This window comes from Sturnira hondurensis, unplaced genomic scaffold (genome assembly GCF_014824575.4).
Source record: "Sturnira hondurensis isolate 20B ecotype Veracruz unplaced genomic scaffold, ASM1482457v3 Scaffold0000396, whole genome shotgun sequence".
NCBI lineage: Eukaryota > Metazoa > Chordata > Mammalia > Chiroptera > Phyllostomidae > Sturnira > Sturnira hondurensis.
Genome location: NW_028073027.1, coordinates 2,563,933 through 2,588,320, shown reverse-complemented (window position 1 = coordinate 2,588,320; position 24,388 = coordinate 2,563,933). Strand labels below are relative to the sequence as shown.

Sequence of the window (24,388 nt, the reverse complement as noted above, 5' to 3'; positions counted from 1 at the left end):
AATACAGATTTAGCACTGTCAAACTTTCCACTAATTTTCTATCACTCTCCAATTAAATAAAAGTCACACTGCTTACCTTAGGTTACATGGCTCTATGTGATTTGGTTTGGTCCTGGACACTATGCCTTATCTTCTAGTACTCACAGTTTACTTCACTCCATTGTAGGGCCACTGGTTTCTTCTTGTTTCTGTAACATGTCATATTCTTTTCCATGGCCTTATCTCTTACTAAGAAGTCTTCTCAGACACTACTCAGATCTTTCCATGGCTCACTCATTCGTGTCTCTGTTCAGTTGTTCTTCCCAGAGAATACAGATCTCAAAAGCAAAAAGAAAAAACTTTTGGGAAATGCAGCTAATAAAATCCCATTAGGATAAGATCTAGATAATCTCAGAACAATATATTTGGGTTTATTGTTTGTTTTCTAATTAAATATTTTTTATTAAATATGCATCCCAGGCTTTGGTATATTTTACTTCCAGTAGCCCGTAGTTATGGCTGCATTTGGGAGATCGCTCCTGGGTCCTTTATTGAAAAACATGAATAGCTTAGAAGTGCTTGGAAGTTTATATACTCTTTGGAGGCCTTTTACCAATGACCCAATAGGTCCAGGATTATGAAAACTCAAGCACTTTGGCCTCATGTTGGAACCTTTTTGCGGCAGCTTGACATTCCAGAGTTCAACTTCAAGTTGAAGTTGAAGCTGCTCCCTCCTTTGTTTGACACTGTACCCTTGCTTGCTTGGCATTTCCCCTCTTTTCTTTGCTATCTTACCCACCCTTTTACTGTTTTCCCTTGGAGCACCTTGTCAATAAATCACTTGTACCTTATGAATCTTTTTCTTGGTCCACTAGTGAGAACTCTAACCTAAGACAGTGCATCACCTAGTTATTTGTATAAATGAGAATACATTGGTCACAGTTCATTCACTTTTGATAGGCATCCATTTACATTCTTCCCAGACATGTAAATATGAGATTTTTATTCCATGGAGCCAAGTACTAGGGAAGACTTACTGCAAAGGAATAGTATTTTGCAGCAAGATCACCTTGGGGTGTACAGATTCTAGTTACTTGCTTCATGGAGCTCAAGCATAGATTTGACCTAACTCATTTCCTCCCCACATTTTTGGCTGGTAGACAAGGGCAGGGAGGAAGGAGAAGCTGAGTCACTAAGCCTTAATTCACTTCGCTATTTTGGCCCTTAGAGCTTGATTTAATAGAAGAAGCTTTCAGTGGGATTAGCTTTACCGTAAAAAAGCATCCTGGGTCTCCTTTCAAAGTAGGCCCTTGGCTGTATTGGAGCAGTGTTAATACTTAAGGCTCTTTTAAAAAATTTGGTGGAAACTTGTTTATTCAAAATGTAAATACTGTGTACTTCCTTTTACAAGACTTGAAAAATGGTCAAAATGGATCAATGCACAGTTAATACTAAAGATTCAAATACTTAGGCAGAATTTCCCTCTTAATTCTTTCACAAGTATAAAAATATTAAAATTTATAAATGACACAAATCCAAAAATATTTTTTTCTTCTAAAAAGAATGATATCCAGCTCACACAAACAATGGTTCTGCAGATGGTAAAGAGTTCCTGGTGTTCTTCTAGACCTGGGCAGATCGCTAACTTCTCCAATTACCATTGAGTTGCTCTATTCAGGCTTTTTGAAGCATCGTTAAGTTCCCCCACTAAGTCCTGTAATTGTTCCATGTTGCAATTAAAACTAATCTCTCGGTGGGATTGGGAATGAGTGTTCTTAGTATTTGATATTTCAAATACCATGAAACATCAATTATATGAGAGAGAGATCTGCCTTCCCAGCAGGGTTTTAGGGAATACTTACTATTATAGAATACTTAATATTCTATGCAAAACAGCTCTATTCACTCTCTATCAAATTTACAGTCTCCTAGATGTGTGCTTGGAGTCCATTTGTCAGCTCTTTGCTTTGCTGCTTCCAGTACATAAGACGCAGCTGCTGCCTGATAGAGTCTTAAAACCACTGGGTGGATACGTTTCAAGCCTGGCTGATCTAACATGACCTTGTCCCCCTTAGCATCCAGCAGATTTTGGAAAGCTTCCTGGAGGAGAAGCATGAAGGCATTGGAGTCAAAGGAACCAGGATCAGCCAGCGTCTGGAAGCCTTTCTGCACAGACTCCAATATTCAAGGCCTTTGAAGGATAAACGTATGTCTCTCCAATGGGACCCACAGAAGTCACCTTCTCCTATGTCATCTCTGTCTCTGCCATAGAAATATTGTTAGAACAGCAGTGTGTGGATGCATCGGCACAGGTTACTGCATCAGACTGGAACAGGCCTTCACCCCTGAGGCTCAGGTCGGGTTCCCAACACTCAGAAGATTTAGGGAAGCACAGACTTGTCTCTTTACCGCATATGACCTGAACGGTGAAGGCAGGTTGCAGACCTGACTTCATACTCTAGGAAGTAATTTTCACTGTCAGGATCTTACGAGTGACTATTGCTTAGCTGAAGCCAAGCTGGGGCATGCTTGGCACAAGAAAATCAGTGAAGCTTTTAGGAATTTTATTATTACCGTTGAGTGATAGAAACAATATTGCAGTAGATGTGAAGAAGACGCCTGGAAGTGACCCCAGCTAGATCACTGATGAGCTGTGTGATTTTAGAAGACTTGACTTAAGTCCCTATGGGGTCATCACTGCAAGCATTCTCTGGTTTAGTCATTCTCTCAGTAGTACCCAAGGTTTCTCTGATCGTTGGGTGGTCCTCCATAAGCTACTCTCAGCACAGAGGACTGAACCACTACTCCTATGGCATTTACCCCATGTTGTCAGATCTGTTCTGCTCTTCCCTCCATATCTTGGGAAATAGAAAAAGAGCAAGTTACTTCAGGGGTAATAAAACGATTGCCTAAATATTCTGGGAAGTAGCTGGTCCCACTAGCAATTTTTAAATACTTAACTGAGTTGTAGAGCACCAGAAAAAGTCTTTTTCCAAATTCTGTAATCTTTTCAAAGGCAAAAATTTCTAAAGTAGATGTAGTAGCCTCTGCTCCTGGCCTTTAGTCACATACAAATGTGACACTGTAGGTTCCCATTCATCTCCCTAGTTTAATTAAGTCAGGTAGTGACTGGCTCCCTACACTGTCACCCAAGTGGTTTGCTTGTGATACTCATCACACAAAATAGTCCAAATGCTGCTGCTTCTCTGACACCAGCTCACATCTCTCTAACCAAAAGCACCTTTCTTCCTCTAGTCTTTGCCAAGTAGTTCATATCACAGTCTCACTGTGAAAGCCCTTGTAGGTATTTATTTGTTTTTCTGTATCTTCTGCTACCTTCATGCCACATCATCGAGCTTAAGGTATTTGTTGACACTAAATCTTCTCTCCACAAGAGGAAGTATGTCTCTGGTAAGCTGATGGTCAATCAAACCATATATTTCTAACTACAGAGGTATAGATATAGAGAGATATGTGATGTTCTTTTCCATTTTTTTCTCCCAGAGGATAAAGGAAGTGTGGTTTATATGCTATATCACAACAATTAAAATTATTTTTGCACTCAGAAATACAACGAAAATGAAAAAGTCTTAAACTCAAACTGAGTTGTGTAGGTCATTTTTACTGAATCGTGGAAATAGGAATACAACTAAGTGCTATACAATCATTCTTATGGTGGATAATCTGGGAGATGTTGCCATGGAGGTGATGTTTGAGTTAATCCTTTAAAGATGGTAGCCCTGAAGGATGTTTGCTGAGATAGATGAAGGTGAAGTCAGGGCATTGTATTAGAGAGAACAGCATGACAAAGGCACAGAAACATGGCAATTCAAGAACTGTCTGTTTATTCTACAAATAGGTCTTGAGTGACTACTACATTGGGATTCATCAGTGAACAACACAAAGAACGCTGCCTAGTGAAGATTACATTCTAGCACAGAATGTTGAGTAGTTAAAATTGGTTGGATGACATTAGACTTAAATAATAAACCAATGACGGGCTTTGCATGGGATTTATCCTGTTGCCAATGGCCTTTGAAAGAATATCCCTTCAATAAGGGGCAAGGATCATTGGGTATAATCTGGGGCTGACAGATTTTGCAACTGCCTAGCACAAGGCTACAGTCTTCTGCTTCCTAAGTGTGTATTGTGCAGCTCAAAAGGACTGATCCACTAAAAATATACTTGTTAATTTGGAGATAGTAGTACCACATAAGAGAACTCTAAAGTAGAATGCAAAGACTTGGTGTGATCCCTGATTCTACCACAACTAGCTTTTTAAACTGAGGTGTATATGTAGTAACTTCTCAGAGGCTCAGCTCTCTCAACTGTAAACTATAGCTGATAATATTTGCTTTACCTTTGTTTATTTCACAAGGTTGTGGAAATTAAAGGAGACAATTGACATAAAACTTGTTAGTAAAATTCAAATCAATATCTATGAAAAATAGAGAGATTTAATACTTACTTATGCAATCTAAATCATAAGGCCTCTTATCAGGTTTTCTTTAGTTTTATTTTTCTTGGTAGGTTAGTTAGTTATTTATAATGAATGATCTGGAGAATTACCACTTCTTTTCCCTTGTGTTGACATTGTCTTTTATTTACTAAGAAATTAAAAGAGGATGCCTCAGCTGGGAAAGGCGTGATATGAAGGAATAATGTCATGGAAAACACCTATAGCTTTTGCACATATCTTTGCTTTTATCCCAGGGATTTCCATCAGCATCTCCCGCAGATTTTACCTAAATGATATTAATTCTTATGGCCTCTTAATGTTACTCATGTAATGTCCGTATGTAGTCAAGTCCTCGTTGTCTTCCTCAAATGGTGAACAACCTGCTGTAGAACTGTATGTTTCTAGCATGTTAATGGTGGAGGAAAACTTTCATTCTCTTAGAGATAAGAAAGATTGAGACCTACATGTCTTTTCCAAGGATTCACATAAGTTCAAAGCAGAGGGGAGACTAGAATCTATGTTTTGGACCCTCCAAGCTGGGTTGCTCCCATGCCTTATTGTATAGCTCCTCTCATGTCTATCCCTTCTTTCTTCTCATTATCCTGGATTTAAATTTCCACGTGCCTCTGAACATGAAATGGAGAAAGAAAGTCTAATATCTTCCTTCTAAAGTGTGGAAGGACCTTTTTTAGGGAAAGTTCTTCTGCAAAACTTTGAGACTCAGCCTGGGAGGTTTAAACTGGTAAATTCCCAGGACTCACTTATGACAAGTATACAGAAGTCTTCTTATTTTAAAAAAATAATAAAATAAAATAAAATTGACATTTAGAAACTATTGAATATGTTTTAAGCTTTAAAAAATGCTTTGTGGGTATTAACTCATCTAGTTATCACAACAAAGTATAATGATGTACCACAACTATTCCCATTTTCCACATGAGGCCAACTAGGCAAAGAAGTTAAGTAACTTCTCTAAGGTCACCAACCAGTGAGTGTGGAAGTCTAGATGAGAACCAAGAAAGTCAGATTGCAGAGCTTAAACTCTCATTCACTCTTTAATTCAGCATAAATTTTCTCTACACACTCTTCAAAGCAAAATACTGACTTACCTACAGTGTGGGAGATGTCATATGAAACCATTAGGCCCTGGCATTTTCTGGCCCCAGGAAATTGTTCAACTGAGGAGGACACTTGACGCAGTCCTGCTAAGGGTACTAGGCTTAAAGTAAGAACTATGTTTTTCTTGGGTCCAGGAACACCTAGGTTTTCCAAAAATAATTTTTGATAGGCAACGGGACTGTCTATATATACATTTTTATTATATTTGATTGACTATACTATTACAATTTTCCCAATTTTCTACCTTTTTCCCTCATTCACCCAGCACCCCCCACCTTCTCAGGCAATCTCTACACCATTGTTCATATCCATGGGTCTGAACTCATGTGTATGAGTTCTTTGGCTACTCCATTTCCTACACTGTATTGTACATCCCCATGCCTATTTTGTAAGTTCCTATTTGTACTTCTTAATCCCCTCACCTATTCACTTATTCCCCCATAACCATTCCCATCTGGCAACCAACAAGACACTCTTGGTATCCATGATTCTATCTCTGTTCTTCTTGTTTGCTTAGTTTGTTTTTTAGATTCGGTTGCTGATGAATATGTATTTTTTGCCATCTTATTGTTTGTAGTTTGGATCTTCTTTTTCCTTAAATAAGTCCCTTTAACATTTCATAAAATAGTGGCTTGGTGATGGTGAACCCCTTTAGTTTTTTTCTGTCTGGGAAGTTCTTCATCTGCCCTTTTTTTCTAAGTGATAGCTTTGCTGGGTAGAGCAATCTTGGTTGTAGGTCCCTGCTTTTCATGATGTTGAATATTTCTTGCCAATCCCCTCTAGCCTGAAAAGTTTCTTTTGAGAAATCACTGACAGTCTTATGGGAACTCCCCCATAGGTAACTAACTTCTTTTTTCTTGCTTCTGTTAAGATTTTCTCTTTCTCTTTAAACTTTGGAATTTCAATTATGATGTGTCTGGGAATGGGCCTCTTTGTATTTATCATGTTTGGGACTCTGTGCTTCCTAGACTTGAAGCTCTTTCCTTCACCAAATTAGGGAAATTTTCTTTCATTATTTTTCCAAAACATTTTTAATTTCTTTCCCTTTCTCTTCTGTTTCTGACATCCCTATTATGCAAATGGTGGAATGCTTGAAGTTGTCCCAAAGGTTGCTTATACTATCCTCAGGTAGTTGAGCCTTGGTTACTGTTGGCAGGTCAATGGGTGGGATTTATCCAGGCCAGTCAGCTGTAAGGATTAGCTTTGACCACTGACCACCAACCTCCACCCTCCATGAAGGATTAGCTATGCAGGGGCAGGGTTATGGTTCTTCAAAATGGTCTGTTGTTAACCATTGGTTTCACAGGCTCTGCAGTTTCTGGGCAGTACAGGTCAAGGTCAGCCCTGACCTGTGCTATGTTCATGGCCTCCCTGCCTGAGCTATACAGCAATCTGAGATGGTTGTTTTTTGTGCTGGGCTTGGAGATTCCCAGGGAAAACCAACATGTGGATCTAGGCTGCTTGCTTCTCGTGCCAGACCGGGTCCCCTTAAGAAGTGGTATGGGAGCTGGGAGTTCACTGAGGCTGGCCTTTGATTGTTTGAGAGAATTTGGGAAGTTGTGAAGCATGAGCTAAGACCAGCCATTCATATGAAAAAGTGGATTGGGTGGGCCCATAAGTTGGATAGGACAGAGTTTCAGGGGATCTCCAGGGCAGGACAGACTGTGTTAGATAGGTTGATGAAGTATCAGATACAGCACCAGCCTGTGGAATCTGTGGATCTGTGGAAGAAAGGCTCAGAAAAGGGACAATGGCCCACCTTTCTGTGGGAGAAAGTTGTCTCCCAGCTCTCACCTTGATGCCAGACACTTCACTTTCTCCCTTTATTCCACTGGTACCTTTCAAGATGCTACCCCAGCATTGGAGCTCAGAGTGAGTCTAATTAAGTTTGTGCATGGGTTCTTTAAGAGGAACCGCCTGGGACTCCAGAAGTTTCTTCCACTGACTCAATCCCCACCAGTTTTCTCAGCCAGAAATTATGGGGGCTTACCTTCCTGGCACTGGAACTCTGGGCAGGGGAGCCTGGTGTGGGGCTGAAACTCTTTGCTCCTAAGATAACCCTCCAGAATTTTTATTCACCACACATTTATGTGGGTCCTACCTGTTCCATTTCTTCACCCCTCCTATCAGTTTTGATGAATGTGTTTTCTTTAGTTCTATAGTTGTCAGACTTCCATTTGACTTGATTTATGGCAGTACTGAGTGACAGTTGTTCTATATTTTAGTTCTAATTTTGACATGGTCATGTGAGGAGGTGAGCCATGTTTACCTATGCTACCATCTTGACCAGAAGTTAATTTTTTTATTAAAATGATCTGTGTAGTTAGAGATGTTGTTATTCATTAATCCAGGCACCACAATGAACATCATTTTTTAATAATTCAAAAACAAAATTAAAAAAATGAAGTGGTGGAGGCAGCAGAAAGGGATCTGTATAGCACCAATAATATAAAAATCCATGATTGGTTCCAATACATCTATTGTATGGATTCCAGAGAACTTTTCAAGCCTGGAGTATTTGTGGCTTCAAAAAGCAAGGGAACAAGAAAAGAGTAAAGCAAATAGAGGACAAGAGAAAGATTCACTTACAAGCAGTACCTAAAAGAATTCATTGCCAAGTTCCACTGAGAAAGAGAGAGTAACAAGAACAAGGACCAGAGGAGAATCTTTCTGTAGCACAGAGAAGAAGTCTCTTCTAAGTAGAAGTTTGGTTTTGTTTTACTAAAAGTGGGAAAGAAAGGTCAGGATCAACTGGTTATTCCTTGCTATTGACCACTTGGATGCAGCTCTGCTGTGAGATACTGGACAGTCTCACTTCCTGCTGAGACATTGTTTCCTACTTCATTAAATGAAGAACTTAAACAAGATGATTCCTAGGTTCTTTTTGGCCTGTGTTTCTAAAATCATAATGTGGTATCTTTCTCAACCCTGAATTTCACACAGTTCCTTGCACAGACTAGATACTATCAAGGAAAGCTGAATGACACTTTGAACAGAAAACACAAATGGAACCCTCATAGCACCAAAGCCCACATGCCACCTCTGTGCAGACCTTTGCTGAGCTCAGTCTGACCATCAGATTCTCACACGTTGCCAAAGTTTACCACTCTGGTTCCTCATTGTGAATGCACCCAATTCATTCAACAGGAGGAGGAGAGCCTGGTATTACACAAGAGTACTACAGAAATAATTGGAGTAGAGTTCGTAAGAACGTAGTCTCTTAGCCAAAACACAGGGACTTTTCCTCTGGGCAGGAAATAATGCATTACAGTCATGGGACAGGGGCAGACATTCACCACTGCTATTCCCTAAGGGAGGTCAAAGTGCTACAGAGGCTGTGATGATGAGCAAAGACTGTGGCATTGCACCCCAAGACAAGAAGTAACGAGGCTAAGGAGGTGAGATATGGAGGAGAAATGCAGCCTAGCTATGTTTCATGAATAAGACACTATATGAAGGAAGGAGAAAGGCAGTACCCAAGAAGACAGAATTCTCATTCATTGCCAAGTGCTGACTGAGCACAAGCCAGCCATGGGGCAATACAATGCCTTCTGTGGAGCTTTGGTAAGATTGTACCTGGATGTTACTTCCAATTCTGTATGTGACACTTGAAGTTATCACAGGTTTGAGGCTGGGAGTCATAAGAGTGAAGAGGCAGGCAACTAATTCCAAAAAATGGCTTGAAACTCCTGGTCAAATACAAATAACTCTGATGCCCTATCCTATGCACCAGAGAGGGGATTACCACTGACTTAGAAACAGCAAGTTTGAGTAGAGAATGAGATAGGATGTGGATGTCTTTGGTAGAGAGGAACAGAGAAAGACAGGTAAGAAAATAGGAAGGTTCCAAAGAAAATTATCACACCATTCTGCTGAGAGTCTTTGCTGCGTATGAATAGATTAGGTAGAGTGAAACACCTTAGAGTCCATGAAAAAGAAGAGGATGTTAAAATGCCTCATCCCAAAAGTAGTAATGGAAGAAAAAATACAAATGTGCACACATGCACATTTCCCAGTGGCCTGAAAATCATTTTGAACAGTAGGTATTAGATATACTTCCCCTGGGGATCCTGCTTCCTGAGTGGTTTCATAAAGTGAATTTCCTAGAATATTTTTTTTCCAAATTCCATGTTGGAAATTTACAAATATCAGGATTTGTTTTAATATACCAAACAAGTTGGCACCTTGATGCCACTGTGATTCCAGAGTTCTTGGGAACAAACGCTCTGAATATATCCATCACCTGCTTGGCAGGAGGCCCAGTGGAATGACACAGCAGAATTTCTATTCATTTTATAGCCCAGAACCTAACAAGGGGTTGAACTTTGTGTCCTTTCTCCTTTTTCTCTCATTTAAAATTCTGTCTTTTCTGTACCCTAGGTATTATAAATGCTTTCTCTAATTTTTACTCATTAATGGAGATGAGTAGTATTAAGAAGGTGCTGGTAAGTTGGTAAACAATTGAATACGACTGATAGGAACTTAGCTGAAAAGTGGTAGGAAAGAACAGTCAACTCAGAGAAGGTAGTACCTAGAGTTTAGAAATATAAAACTATTGTACCAAGTCATCATAATTTTTTACAGATAAGTCGTGGTATTCCAAAAATTATGGTGCCACAGTCAGATGAGTTGAAGACTCATAAAATTCTTAATTTACTATCTACTGTTCCCTAAACCAAGCTTTTTTGCTAGAAATTTCTTTCCCTTTCTTGGTCCTGTGTCTCTAACTTTTACTCAAATTACAAAATGTTGTACCTTGAAGATCCTAGACCTAAAATTCTGATCAGAATCACACAAGAGAAATTTACCTGCCAGTACTTGCCACCCACTTACTTGGCATACAAATCCCATGGAGAGTTACAAATCTCATAAATTTCAAGTACACACCCAACATTGACTCTAAAAGTACCAGTTTAAACTACCGCTTTGAACTACCCTTATCTGAAAAAAAATCTATTTATCCACCCATGTATCTTCCCATTTATTGGGGGAGGGGAGAGAGAGCTTTGAGATTTTAATTTGTCTTAAAATTATAACCACATATCTATTGGCAGAGCTGTTTCATGCCAACCTTCAGGTCTCTCCTAAAAAATGCTATCATAATACTAACAAGTCAGGCATTCACATCCCTCATTTTACACATGCTGAAACTGAGGTGTAGGGGGTGAAATATCTGGACCCAGTCACCACACTTTATTCAGTCTGGTGTTCTTTCCATTCTACTTTGTATTTGCACAAAAATTTACACATCTGCATCACCATGAGTCTGAAACACCAGGCAAAAACGCAGTACTGTTTTCCTTAGCCATGCAGAAGCTTTTAATTTTCATGAGATCCCATTTGTTTATTCTTTCCTTTATGTCCCTTGCTCTAGGGGACATATCAGTAAAAATATTGCTGTGTGGAATATCTGAGATTTTCCTGCCAGTGCTCTCCTCTAGGGCTTTAATGGTTTCACGGCTTATATTTAAGTCTTTTATCCACCTTGAATTTATTTTGGTGTATGGCGTAAGTTGGTGCTCGAGTTTCATTTTTTTACATGTAGCTGTCCAGTTCTCCCAACACCATTTGTGGAAGAGGCTATCTTTACTCCATTTTATGTTACTGCCCCCTTTGTTGAATATTAATTGACTGTAGAGGTTTGGGTTTATTTTTGGGCTCTCTGTTTTATTCCATTGGTCTATGTGCCTGTTTTTATGCCAGTACCATGCTGTTTTGTTTACAGTGGCCTTGTAATACAGTTTGATATCAGGTATTGTGATCCCTCCTACTTTGTTCTTCTTTCTTAAAATTGCAGCTGCTATTAAGATAAAAAGAGAAGCAACAGTTTGGGAAAACATATTTGCCAATGATACCTCAGACAAAGGTTTAATCTCCAAAATACACAAAGAATTCACACGACTGCACTCAAAGAACATGAGCAACCCAATTAGAAAATGGGCAAAGGACTTGAACAGACACTTCTCCAAGGAGGACGTCCAAGAGGATCCAGAGACACATGAAAAGATGCTCGATATCGCTAGCTATCAGAGAGATGCAAATTAAAACCACAATGAGATACCACTTTACACCAGTCAGAATGGCTATCATAAACAAAGAAACAAACAACAAGTGCTGGAGAGGTTGTGGGGAAAAGGGGACCCTAGTTCACTGTTGGTGAGATTGCAGACTGGTACAACCACTATGGAAAACAGTATGGAATTTTCTAAGAAAACTAAAAAGGAACACGCCTTTTGACCCAGCAATTCCACTGTTAGGAGTATATTCTAAAAAACCTGAAGCACCAATCCAAAAGAACCTATGCACCCCAATGTTCATAGCAGCACAATTTACGATAGCCAAAAGTTGGAAGCAACCTAGATGCCCATCAGTCAATGACTGGATCAAAAAACTATGGTACATATACACAATGGAATTCTATGCTGCAGAAAGGAAGAAGGAGCTCCTACCCTTTGCAACATCATGGATGGAACTGGAAAGCATTATGATGAGTGAAATAAGACAGGCAATGAAAGACAAATACCATATGATCTCACCGTTAACAGGAAGCTAAACAACAAAATAAACAAGCAAGCAAAATATGACCAAAGACACTAAAATACGGAACAGGCTGACAGGGTCCAGAGGGGAGAGGGGAGAGAATCACGGGGGAAAAGGGGATGGACTCACATGAACAACTATAAAGGACACATGGACAATAACTAAGGGTGGGGGCAGAAATGGGAGGGAGGTGGGGAGCACTGGTGGGGGGGCAGGGCTGGGAATATAAGACAGAAAACTGTACTTGAACAAGAATTAAATAAAAATAATAATATATTTTTTTAAATGCAGTACTGATCAAGTTCAGAGAAATAATGGACACTAAAACTTTGCAAAGAGGATACTGGGAAATCCATATTCAAGGCTAGAAGTGTCTGATGCTCTAGTTTATCTGTACAGGGACTGTAAAATGTGAAAGAGACAGGACCACTGAAGGGAGAATGAACACACCTCTTGCCAATGTGTGAGTGCTCTGATTCAAGATCTCATATATCTTCCCTGGGTCTGGAAGGCTCCAATGTATACCAGCCACTCATGCACAGCCCTTTATTGCATTATTTTATTTTGCTATCAAGAGTGCCTTGTAAATCACTAGGGTCCTTTGGTGACAGAAGGTCCTTCTAAATAATACAGAAGGTCTAGACAAAAGCACAAATATGATCTCTGGATCTCAGAAGTCTTTGCAATTTTTAGATAATTCAGGCATGTTTAATTGACATTGTCTTTGTTGTTTTGTAACTACTAATATGGGACAAGTTATTCTAATAACTAACAGGAAAAAGTCATTATGTATTATCTGCACCTTATTAATTCTTTTAAAATATTGTATTAAAATTGTGAATGAAATAGAGAAAAGATAGTGGAAAACAACATCATCAGAAATTTTAATAAGAATTTAAGTACAGTACACCTAAAATTTTGTTCTTTGTTTTAATGATTTTAGATGTACATAGATACAGGCAAATGAGAAATATCCTCTCAATGACATCAACTGCTCATGGACTATCATGCAATCAGACATAACCATCTTGTAAATGTTAGTGTCAAATATGATCCAGCTTATTATTACTTCTGCCTGTTTATCTTGCATTTGCATTATCAAAATGCAATACTTGAAAAAGTTTTGGAACATTTTATGGCTCATAATTTTGTTGAAAAGATTACCATATTTTTTGCTCAAAAATTGAAAAGTATTTTAATTTTTACATTTATAACTTCCAATTACAATGACCCATTCAAGGACTTAAATTTCTATGTGATCTGTTTTCTTCCTATTCCTTTTGATACATAGCAACCTCCAGTATTTGTCCACTTTTAAAGCATATTGGGTAAATTTCAGTGCACAAAAGTCATGAAAGAATACTGTTACATGGTCTTCTCAAAAATAGGATGGTCAGGCTCTTTCCTTAAAAATTTACATGGTAAAGTTCTACTTGTTGAATAATTAACTGCTAAACAGAAACATATATCTGTTTCATTTTGAGAGCTCTATTGCACAACCTTTGAGCTTTTTGTTTGATAAAATTCATCTATAGTATCATAACACAAAGACTTAGTTTGAGATTTAACTTAGACCATCCATTTTACCATCATTACTAGAGCCTACAGTGGCAGTTTTTCTTAAATAGTCATCTTTGACGATAACAATTTTGAAACATCCCCTTCTGTTAATTTTAATGTCTTTGCCATTATCAGGAGAGAATGAAAAGCTCTGAATTCTTATGAAAAACTAAAAGCAGACTATAAAGATAAATGTGTCATATTATTCTCTACCTTTTTGAAAGATGATACAATAATTTTGGGCCGATAGTAAAAAAACTGGATAATTATGAATAGTAAATTTATTTAATCACTCTTCCAGACTCTTTATGTATCATATTTCTAGGCCAATTGTCCAACAGAAACATAATGAAAGCCACATACGTAATTTTAAATTTTCTAGTAGGCACATTAAACATAAGAAGAACTAGCTAAAATCAGTCTTAATAGATTTTATTTAATCTGATATTATCTTTTAACATGGTATCAACATAAAGTTATCAATGAGCTATTTCACATTCTTCATATTTATTGCAAGTCCCTGAAATCTAACATATGTCAATCTGAAACAGCCACATTGCAGGTGCAGAGTAGTCACTTTTAAATAGTGTCTACCCTATTAGATGGCACAGTGTCGGACAACTCCACCGTTTTTCCTTTTTCTAAAACTTTAGTCTTTTTTTTTTTTTTGGTTCGTTTGAATTGGTTGATAAGTAATGATAAAGTAATTCCTAGAATGGTAAGAAGAGAAACTATCTCAAGATTTGGAAAAACAAAATCACTAACTTTCCCTTCTGCATTTTAGATTTGTCAAGGGTCTAACAGACCCTATGATAATTGCAACAAATAAATTTTGTTCTTTAAAAAAAAAGTTCTGGAACTCTCAAAACAGTAATAAGAGAATAGACAAGCTAATTAAAAAATGGGCAAACACCTTAACAGGCACCTCACTAAAAAAATATACAGATAAAAATATGCACATGAAAAGATGGTCCACATACATCATCAGGGAAAAGCCAATTAAAGTGGGACAGCACTACACACCTATTAGAATGGACAAAACCTGGAACACTGGCCTCACCAAGGCTGGTGACACTGTGGAGCAACAGGAAGTCCCATTCATTGCGGGAAATGAAAAATGGTACAGCCACTTGGATGGCAATTTGTCAGCTTCTCACAAAACTAAACATATCTTTACCATTCAATCCAGCAATCACGCTCCTGGGTATTTACCCCAAAGAGTCGAATAGTTATCCACAAAAAACAACAAACAAACAAAACCCTGCACACAGATGTTTTTAGCAACTTTATTCACAATTGCCTAAATGTAAAAGCAACCAAGATGTCCTTCAGTAGGTGAATAGACAAACTGGTACATCAAGACAATAGGATATTATTCAGCACTAAAAAAAAAGCTATTAAGCCTTGAATAAAACTCAAATATATACTACTAAGTGAAAGAAGTACCTCTCAAAATACTACATTCTGTATGATTCTAGATATATGATGGTCATAGTTAGGAACAGGCAAAACTGTGCCGATGATACAGAGATCACCAGAGGTTAATAGTGGTTGCCAGGAGTTTGGAGGAGAAAGACTTGAATAGGATTTTTCTGGCATTGAAACCATCTGCATGTCACTATAATGGTGGATATATGGCATAAATATTTGTCCAAACCCAGAGAATGCACAACACCAAGAGAAGTGAATTGTAATGTATACTGTGGACTTTCGGTAATAAAGATGTGTCGACGCAGGTTTCTCAACTTTAACAAGTGTGCCACTCTCGTGGGGTTGTTGATAATGAGTGAGGCCAGGCACATGTGGAGTCAGGGGCTTCACGGGAAATATCCGCATTATCCCCTCAATTTTTGCTATGAAACTAAAAAAGTATTTTTGGACTTCAAAGGACAGCTAACAGAATAAAAGTCACAAACTACCAATCCATACAAATGGTTAAAACTACTCAAAAGTAAATAAATAACTACAGTTGAATCCAAGGTGCCTTAAAAGTATATTAACTACTTTCATTGCTTTTTATGTTTCTTTTTACAACAGCATTATATCAACCATTTTGAGGGAATTTATCACTTACGTTTTAAGGAATGAGAATTGCAATCCTTTGTCACCCCTAATTCAACCTGCCTTGCCTATATGAATGTATATATTCATAATATGATGCTATTTATAAAAAGGAAAACATCTTTAAATAGTGTATATTACATACAATGTTATTCTGTAGAGTTATCTATAACTCTAAGGTATTAAACTGCCATCTGATGTTAGCTCATATAAGAACGAGCTTTCTCATTTCTTGAATAAAATAATTAAACCATTTTGATAGCAGATATTTTATTGACTGAATCAATGCATGTAATTGAAAGGTGATATTTAATATGGAATTTACAGGGCAATATGTGCAGAACCAACCACCTGCAATGCAGTTCCCACACACGACTAGGAAATCTGCGCCCCCTCCCTGCAGTGCTGAGCTGGTCCTCAGGTCATTGCTAAGCACTATGGCAAAGCACCTGTCTCAGACATAAGTGGTATCTCATCTCTGCTCCAGAGCACTTTCATTCTGACCTCAGAGTATTAAATCTGTGAGTACCAAATGAGAATATCTTCCTGGTCTTTTCTGTTTCACGGATTGGCTAAGATGAGAAAATAATGATTATATTGTTCTGGGATAAGAAGCATCAATATTGGAACCTCTTTAATGTTTTCTCAGGAAAAGTCCCTTCATTAATGAGTAAAAATAAGGTGGCTAAAGACACACAAACACACTATCAACACAATTTCTCAATGCCTTTTTATTTATTTTTAAATTTTATTGCATGTCTTGGTAAACATAAGTGACTTATAGATTTGCCTCTGGCTCACTAATGGCCCATAATATGAAATACCAAAAATCAAGCAACTGAAGCTTTAAAAAAAAAAGGTATCACATATATAAGAAATTATTTTTTCAAAAACATGAATAAGGTACATAAAACATTTAACATTTACTAATCTTTGTACAATTATAAAAATAAAAAAAACCCCTTAACATTCAACACCCCACATACAGCATTTAAGGGGAATATCGACAGATAAATGTTAATGGATTTAACAAAGAAAGTTCTGTTCTCCATTTGTGTCTCTAACCACCTCCAAACAAAAACCTATCCATTCCTCAGCTAACTGCATTGAGTTGAGGCCACAAGAACTTCATTAAGCACACTCCCACTCACCTGCCCTCAATATTCTATCACCCCGTTCTCCTAGCTACTCACATACGCAAAGAGTTTCCACCAGGAGGTGAGGCCAGTAGTTGCACCTGGGCTCAGCTAATGCCAAACCCATGAGATACAGTACACAAATTTCTGAGTCCCTAGTGCTATCGAAATAGTGCTGAAGTAGGTCCAAAGAAGCCCTTACATTTATTCAAACACTCAGGACAACAGAGGAAGCCATTTGTCCTCTTAGCTTTGCTAAGACACAGCTTTCACTCTTCCCCTCAATAAGTTTTCAAAGCTGCCTGCTTGTTCTACAAGTTAACAGTGCTTATTACCACTGAAGCACAATGAAACTTTGAAATCCAGGACTCACTCTCTTTAACATACAAAATAAAAATAATAAAAAACAACTTTCCCTCCCCCCATCTTACAGTTATGACATTTTCTTTAATTTGACCTCTTAGTTTTACTAACTGATGTTTCAATGAAAATATAAAAACAATAATAATAATAATAATATAATAATAATAATAAAATGTTTCCACTGTGGTTCTGAAAAAACCCACTAACCCAAAAAGAAAAAAATAACAAACACGAAATATGCAATTTCACACTCAAATCATATATACACTTTCAGATGACACTCATACATCATATTTTAGAGCCACATTAGCCCTTTTGCACTTTAAAATAAAAATGGAAGCTTATGGGCAATAAGAGCCCTTTACTAGAAAATAGAAGAAGATTTTAGAGCTCACTGACATATATACAAAATATGTGTTTTACAGTGTGAAAAAAGTATTTGCTACAAAATATGCTTCTGAAATTTTTAGTGGAATATTGTCATATTTTTTAAACTCTGAAGACAAGTCTTGGTTTATGTGGTTCAGGCAACAGCTCCTCCCATAGAAGGCTTATCCTCGGGACTGTGGGGACATTTTTATGTCTATGCACAGTCCAGAAGAGAGAGAATGGGGAAGTGAGTTCTCACAGTTACTTTCCAACAAAGTGAAACCCTCAATGATCAAAAAAGAAAAGTGACATAGTGATCTAACTGATGCCACAGAAAAAAAATAATCTCATAATTTTATGTTTTCCAAATCACTACTCCTGTTTTCAACCTTGAAGAGAGAAAGATAAACTAGCCTCTACATGCAGAACTTTATAAAATAGGAGGGCCTTTACAAGAAACATTTATGAAATAATACTATCTCTATTTCAAGAGGTCTTCCAATTTCAATTCATGGCTCACTGGGATCTCTTACTGTTTAGTGGAGCTTCATTATTTCCATATAATATCTGCTTTTCCTCGATATTCTTCTTAATAGACATTATGATTTCACTGTAAGAACTAGGTAGATGGCATTCATCCCAGTCAACTCAACCTTAATTCTATCTAGGGCAGCAAATGTGTAACTGAGTTAGCCGGTCTAGCCATAAATTTCAGTTTTAAGGCTCCTATAATGACCACAAATGTTTTCCCAGTAAATACTAAAAGATCACGTGTCTGGTTTTAAACTGGAGGGAATTATTGATATATCCAGAAAAATGATACCAGGTGTTTTTGAAATGGCTGCCTTGGTCCTTTTGAGTTTTAGTCATCACCCAAATTCCAAGCAAGAGAGGACACTTCCTCCCTGTGGTGTGTGATAATGTGAATATGAATTTTTTTGTAATTGGATTAAATAACTCCAGAATGAATCACCATCACTAGTAGGGATATCAGTCACATAAACACACCAACACAGGGAATCATGCACATATGTATCTGGTCTCACCTACATAATAAGTAATGATAAGTACAACCTGATCTACCCAAAGCTTTGATGTGGCATTTGTTTAGCATCAAAAGGACTGAAGGCCATATACACAACTGTCACTCACATGTGCCACAAGCTCTAAATAGGTATCACCAGGTATGCTATACCTTGAGAGAGGGGGTATACATAAGCCATCCAAAACAAGTAAATTAAACAAAGAAGTTGATAAGTGCAACTTGATTTCCTTTCCTTTAAATTACATTTTAAACAATATTCAATGCCCCCCACTCAAAAATATATACTGTATATTTATATATTTAAATATATAGTCTTAGACTATAAGAGTGAAAATGCTTTATAAAAGTCAATGAGAGATCTCTGCAGCTTAAGAAGACACTAACTGCTTTTTTGCTCATTTCTACCTATCCACAGCAACTTTAGTCTTACAAGCAATAGACTTGAAGGCTTAAAGCCAGAATCAGAATCAGACTTCAGGCTGGGTATCAGATAACTGTAGCCTCTTACTTCTCCTTTCCTTAATACACCAGACTGAGAAGAGGATTAGAGAGAGAATACTTTGAAGGTCAAGCTGTAGGGCCTTGTAGGGGGCGGGCAGATGGCAAGAGTATGGAAAGAGATCACCTAGCAGTGCTCACTCCCCCTCCTCCTTGATACGCTGTTGCTTGTTGCGACGAGCATCCATGTCAAAGTTGAAATCATTCCACTCATCCCTGGGTGGGAAGGAGATGGTCTGGCGCAGGGTAAAGCGCACAGCGTCAATAACACGCTCACCCCGGGCCTCACTGGAGCCCACACTGACTGTCGAAGTACCACTTGGGGTCCGCAGGAGGTGGGGAGGGGAGGAGAAGTCATGTAGCTGCCGGTGGTCCAGGATGCCTTTCCAGATAGCATGTCGGAATTGCTCAGGGATTTTTAGACTTGCCAAATCCTGTGCAATAGGAAAAGGAGTTAGGGAGAATTAGGACTGAGAGACTGACATTTAGTCTATACCATTTTGTCATTCCCCAGTGCTTTGGTTTAACTGACCCGAATTTATTGAATCCTATATTAGAAAATAAAGTAACTCTTCAGTAACCTCTGGCACCACATGCAACTAAGCACAAGGGGACAGCCTTGAGAGGCCACCTCTGCTTGCAGACAGCACTTCACTCATTCTTTACTGGTCTCAGTTCCTTCCTTAGTAAAAGGGGGACAACAGTTAGATCAGAGGGAAAAAATCCCAAAACAAAAACGTCAGGTAAAAGAGTACCTTCTCACTATTACTACCACTCAAATGAGGCAATGAGAAGAGATTACTATTAGTTATTAAATATTTTCTACATGCCAGCCTCTGATCTAATTATTGTACATTCATAATTTCACTTAATGCTCAGATTAGTGGTAGATATTATTGCACTTATTTTTAGGTAGGAAAGCTGAAGATAAGAGAAATTCACAAGTGTAAATTTGCACAAGTGAATGGACTGGGGACTCAGGACAGCCTCTGCACCTAAAACTACCCTAATGGCCAAAAGTTTCCTAGTGCTCAGATAAATGAGGGTATCAAAATGCAGAGTATGTGCCCCTGTTCTATGGATGGGGGTAGATGGCATTATGAACATGGTTGAGCTTAACTAACGGTCATGGCATCTCTTACATTTATCTATAGTAGCTCTTCATTAGCTTGTTTTAGTGATGGCACATTTATTTTATTTTATTTTTCCTTTTTTATGGAACAGCATGGTGGGTAGAAAGAACATTTTTCTTGGAGCAAGAAGACCTTGACAAAGGTTCTGCTTGCACTGACTGGCTCTAGACCTTCATCAAGTCAGTTATTCTCTACTGGCCTCATTGGTAAAATGGAATACAATTCCTTTTTAGGTCATTGTGAACTCATGTAAATCTGGATATTAAAATATTTTGCAAGTTATAAAACATAATATATAAATCTAAACCATTTGTATTATTACTGTTGTATTACTATTTGTATTATTATATGTTATATTACTATTCCCCATCCTTGCACCTTTGAGGGGAAACTTATAAAAATTCCCAAACTCAATGGCATTGTTTTTCCAGGAAGGGGTGCCAAATAACTTAGACTGGAATGGAGAGACAAGATGAAGGAGAGGTGTCTATTTCCAGGGATGAGACGGAAGAAGTCGAGGTGAGGAGGCAGAAATTAGACAGCTTCCCAATCTTTCTTGATTTGGAAATGTGCAGTACAGGTACTCTAATTTCCTATTCTAGCAGAAGAATACATTATAGAGAAGGTGATCCATAAATAGAAAAATGAGCATAGTTCTTTAGGCTTTAGAAACTCCAAGGATTTTCAAACCTCTTTGTAAACTGGGCTCCATTAATCCACAGGACTCTCTAGATATATTTTAATTTATAACTGACAGGTAAGAAAGCTGTGGTCCAGACACTGGCACAAGACCTGGCCAACAACCAGCAGAGATGTACTTGTGTAGAACGTCTTCAGATCCTAATAGCCATCATGACACACTTCCCAGTGGGGACAAATGAGCAAGTAGAAGGTATAACTTTCAAAATAGGGAAGAGACACATTCTCTGTCCCTTCATGTAGGGCTCTCAAACACAGGGCACTGTGTCTTCAATGGATGGGTGTCAACGTAAAGTTACCTAAAACTTGTCAGAACTAACTCTGAAAGCTTTCTCTATAGTTTTCACCACCAGGGAGCAGCAGCCAGAGCTGATTTATGGGGTGAAGAAGGGTGGGCATAGGGGCAGCACAGCATATACATGTCACCACAGGGCTGGGGCATTCTCATGCTGCAAGGGCATCTCTGGCATCGGTGCTCAAGGAGAGGGAAAAAAGTCCCAACTACAGAAGCAGAAGCGGAGGCAGAGAGGATCTTCCACCGCCCAAAGGGACCTTTGCAAGCTGGTAGACAGGATAGTTAACCCCAGAAAGAGCAGCACAGAGGGCAGCCTGGGAGGAAAATCAGATTAATACAAGCCCCTGTGAGCAACAGTTCAAGAAGTGATGTAGGAAGCAAGAAATGCCCCCTTCCATCCAGCTTGCTTCAAAATACAAACCAAAGAATAGAAAAGACAGAAGTGTGTGATTTTGAACCCAATTTGATTAACTGAAGCCCAAAGAGACAAAGTGATAAGCATAAGTTTGCATTGCTACTGAAAAGCAGAGATAGAATGTAAACCCATGACCAGTGGTCTTTCCCAGTGATCAGGGCTGTCTGAGCCCTATTCTGATAGAATTGGAAATGAAGGAACATATGGCTCTCACTGAGAGGAGCAGCTGATCACCTTAAGGTCCAACTTCAAGGAAAGTCAGAAAAGGCCAGTTAACAGAGTTAAGGGCCAGAAGTTTATACCTCAGGGTTATATTCCTGAATCTGTCATCAACTCATCATGACAAATGCCTATATTTCCGTCTCCATGTTTTAAAGTGAGAAAAGTATCACCTGCCTCCTGCCATCCTCCCTGGGATCTAATACCAATTAATGAGAACTTCCCAGAAGTTCTCTGAATTTAGAGATTATAAATTTCCTGAAGGTGGGAATGAGATCTCCTCTTCCCACTCTGAACATAGTACACAAGAAATAATAACTGACTGATCAGATGAGCTGAGAAAGGTTGATTCTTAAAGCATCTCATACGTGTACAAACTGAGGTGTGTGAATCTTTCTAATAGGGTTATGGATTCCATCCAAACTGAGGATTAGGAGTATGACCAAAACAAATTTTTAAGCCAGGGGGATTAAACTAGAAGGTGGATGTCCCCAGAGGGAGGGAATGAAGAAATAAAACTCAAGAGAAAAGTCTAACAGTTACTTACATCCATGGAGTAATGCTCAATCTGATAGATGGTGGTCAGCCCCTGGGTGGTGAAATAGTCCAGACATGATGAACAGCCCAACCTCGCTAAGAAACTGCAGCGGGAGGAGGGAAGAGGAAGGAGGAAACAGAAAAAGAAAGTTCACCCCAACTGCATTGGCGAGATAAAGGAAAACCCAACATTTTGCCCTGGGATGCCCTACAGAGAAGACTCGAGAGAGAGATGAAAAGTATGTGGCGCTTGGCTTTGAGATTTGGGGATAATTAGTGACTTGAACATTAGGTCTAGAAAAATTAAAATCAACTGTAAGGATTGCTGCAGGGCAGCAATTTTCAAACGGTGACTGAATCTTAAGGGCCTCTGTATACGTGCTTTAGGAGCCATTGTAGGGGGTGAATGGGAGGAGTTCAGTGGCCAGGTTCTCGGCCCTCTTGCCTCCCGGCTCTTCACTTTCAGAACAGCATCTCTACTTGAACTGTTTCATATATGAGAGTTCTGAGAACGGTTCTGAGAATGGATCCTGTCCTTAGGATAGGTTCATGAAACTATAATAAATTATAGGCCACTCTCTGCCATGAAGTCATTAATGAGTTTTGAATTTTTGTCTTCCTCAGAATACAGACTCCCTCCATTTTTGGTGCTCATCTCAGACTGATGATGCCAACACTGTCTGTCACAGAACCAGGCACTGGGTGGGATAGGTTATGCATTTTACCATCCCTCTGACTGCCGCTGCTGGTTTTATTGCACCAATCACATGGAGATCGACACACATTATTCTAGCAGCCAAGTGAAAGAATCATTCTGCCCATGAAGCAGGGGCAGATGATGGGCCCTAGGCAAGAGATTTGGGCATATACCCTTGCCTCTGTGGGAAACATATCTTTCAGGCTTAACTCATTTCTCTCTTCTTGCTATCTGAACTGTGCCTCAAGTGTTCCCATTTCCCATATAGCAAAGCAGCAGAGGTCACCAGCTCCTTGAAAGTCACTGTCATTTTTACTGACATGAAAACTCTTTATGGACATGCAACTTCAAATTAATCATTCCATGGTGGCTGAGAGCTATGAGGCCTAGAGAGCAGAAAAGGGAGCAAGATAGCAAGTTTACTGCCTTTTTGGGAACCCCAGCCCTGGGCACCAATTTGAAGGCCAAAACTGACAGTTTAAAAATGTGAGGGAGGAAGTAGGGAGCAAGTGAAGCTGGGGGAACAGGCGTGAAAAATTATATGCCTATAAAATTATATTTTCATTTTTCCCCATGTTGATTACAGTGATGTTCCTTGATTATACACTGCTGATCACTCCACAGATCAGAGATAATAGTAGCTGAACTTCAACCACAGGGATGCATTCTTTCTTTCCAACTGTGCTATTAACTTTGGACAGTGTCCACCCTCCACCACCCAGAGATGTTTAGGACAGGCCCCCAAGGGCACATGCTGTGGACTCACCTGACAAGGCTGCAATCTGTGGGGTACGGAGGTGGGGGGGTGCAGTGGGAGGTGGATGGCATGGAGAGTGGGGGAGGGAGGGCCTGGGTGGGGCTGAGTCCATTCATGTCTCCAGCCATTGGCATGTGGGTGCCCATCATAGGAACTGAACAGAAGCAGGAGGAACAGACAGGGTTACTACCATCATCATGTACAAGCATCCCAGTGGTCCATTTTGCCTGGTTTAATGTACCTATCTACCAAGCTTCATTTCTAGTCTTACCTCTCACTACACCCCTTGATGTACCCTACATCTCATCAGTCAGAATAGTCACCGAACTAAAAACTGATAACACACTTAACTTTTGTACAATCTCTTCCCATTTTCTCTAGTTCTAAAGCTCTATCCAATTGCTCATTGCTCTGATGTTAATATTTTCCTCATTGCTTCAGCCTTTGTGGGTTATATTTCTGCCTCCCCCTAGATTAACCTCCTCAAACATGGAGATTAGACCTTGA

The 24,388-nt window shown here is 38.9% G+C and overlaps 1 protein-coding gene and 1 pseudogene across 4 annotated transcripts in view; both read right to left on the bottom strand.

The window, feature by feature from the left end:
• Positions 1-1,633: 1,633 nt before the first annotated feature.
• On the bottom strand, positions 1,634-15,493 carry LOC118983170 (COMM domain-containing protein 3-like; annotated as a pseudogene).
• A 3,540-nt stretch (positions 15,494-19,033) lies between these two features.
• Positions 19,034-24,388, bottom strand: part of TP63 (tumor protein p63) — a 223,298-nt gene continuing 217,943 nt past the window's right edge. For 3 of the 4 annotated variants that reach the window (XM_037038458.1, XM_037038534.1, XM_037038594.1), the window contains 3 exons: positions 23,891-24,035; positions 22,438-22,531; positions 19,034-19,563 (listed from right to left, as the gene is read on the bottom strand). In XM_037038458.1, coding sequence (XP_036894353.1) covers positions 19,267-19,563; positions 22,438-22,531; positions 23,891-24,035 — 536 coding nt within the window. In that variant the 3' untranslated portion in view covers positions 19,034-19,266. The remainder of the gene's footprint in view (positions 19,564-22,437; positions 22,532-23,890; positions 24,036-24,388) is intronic. The other variant, XM_037038652.1, reaches the window with a different exon arrangement.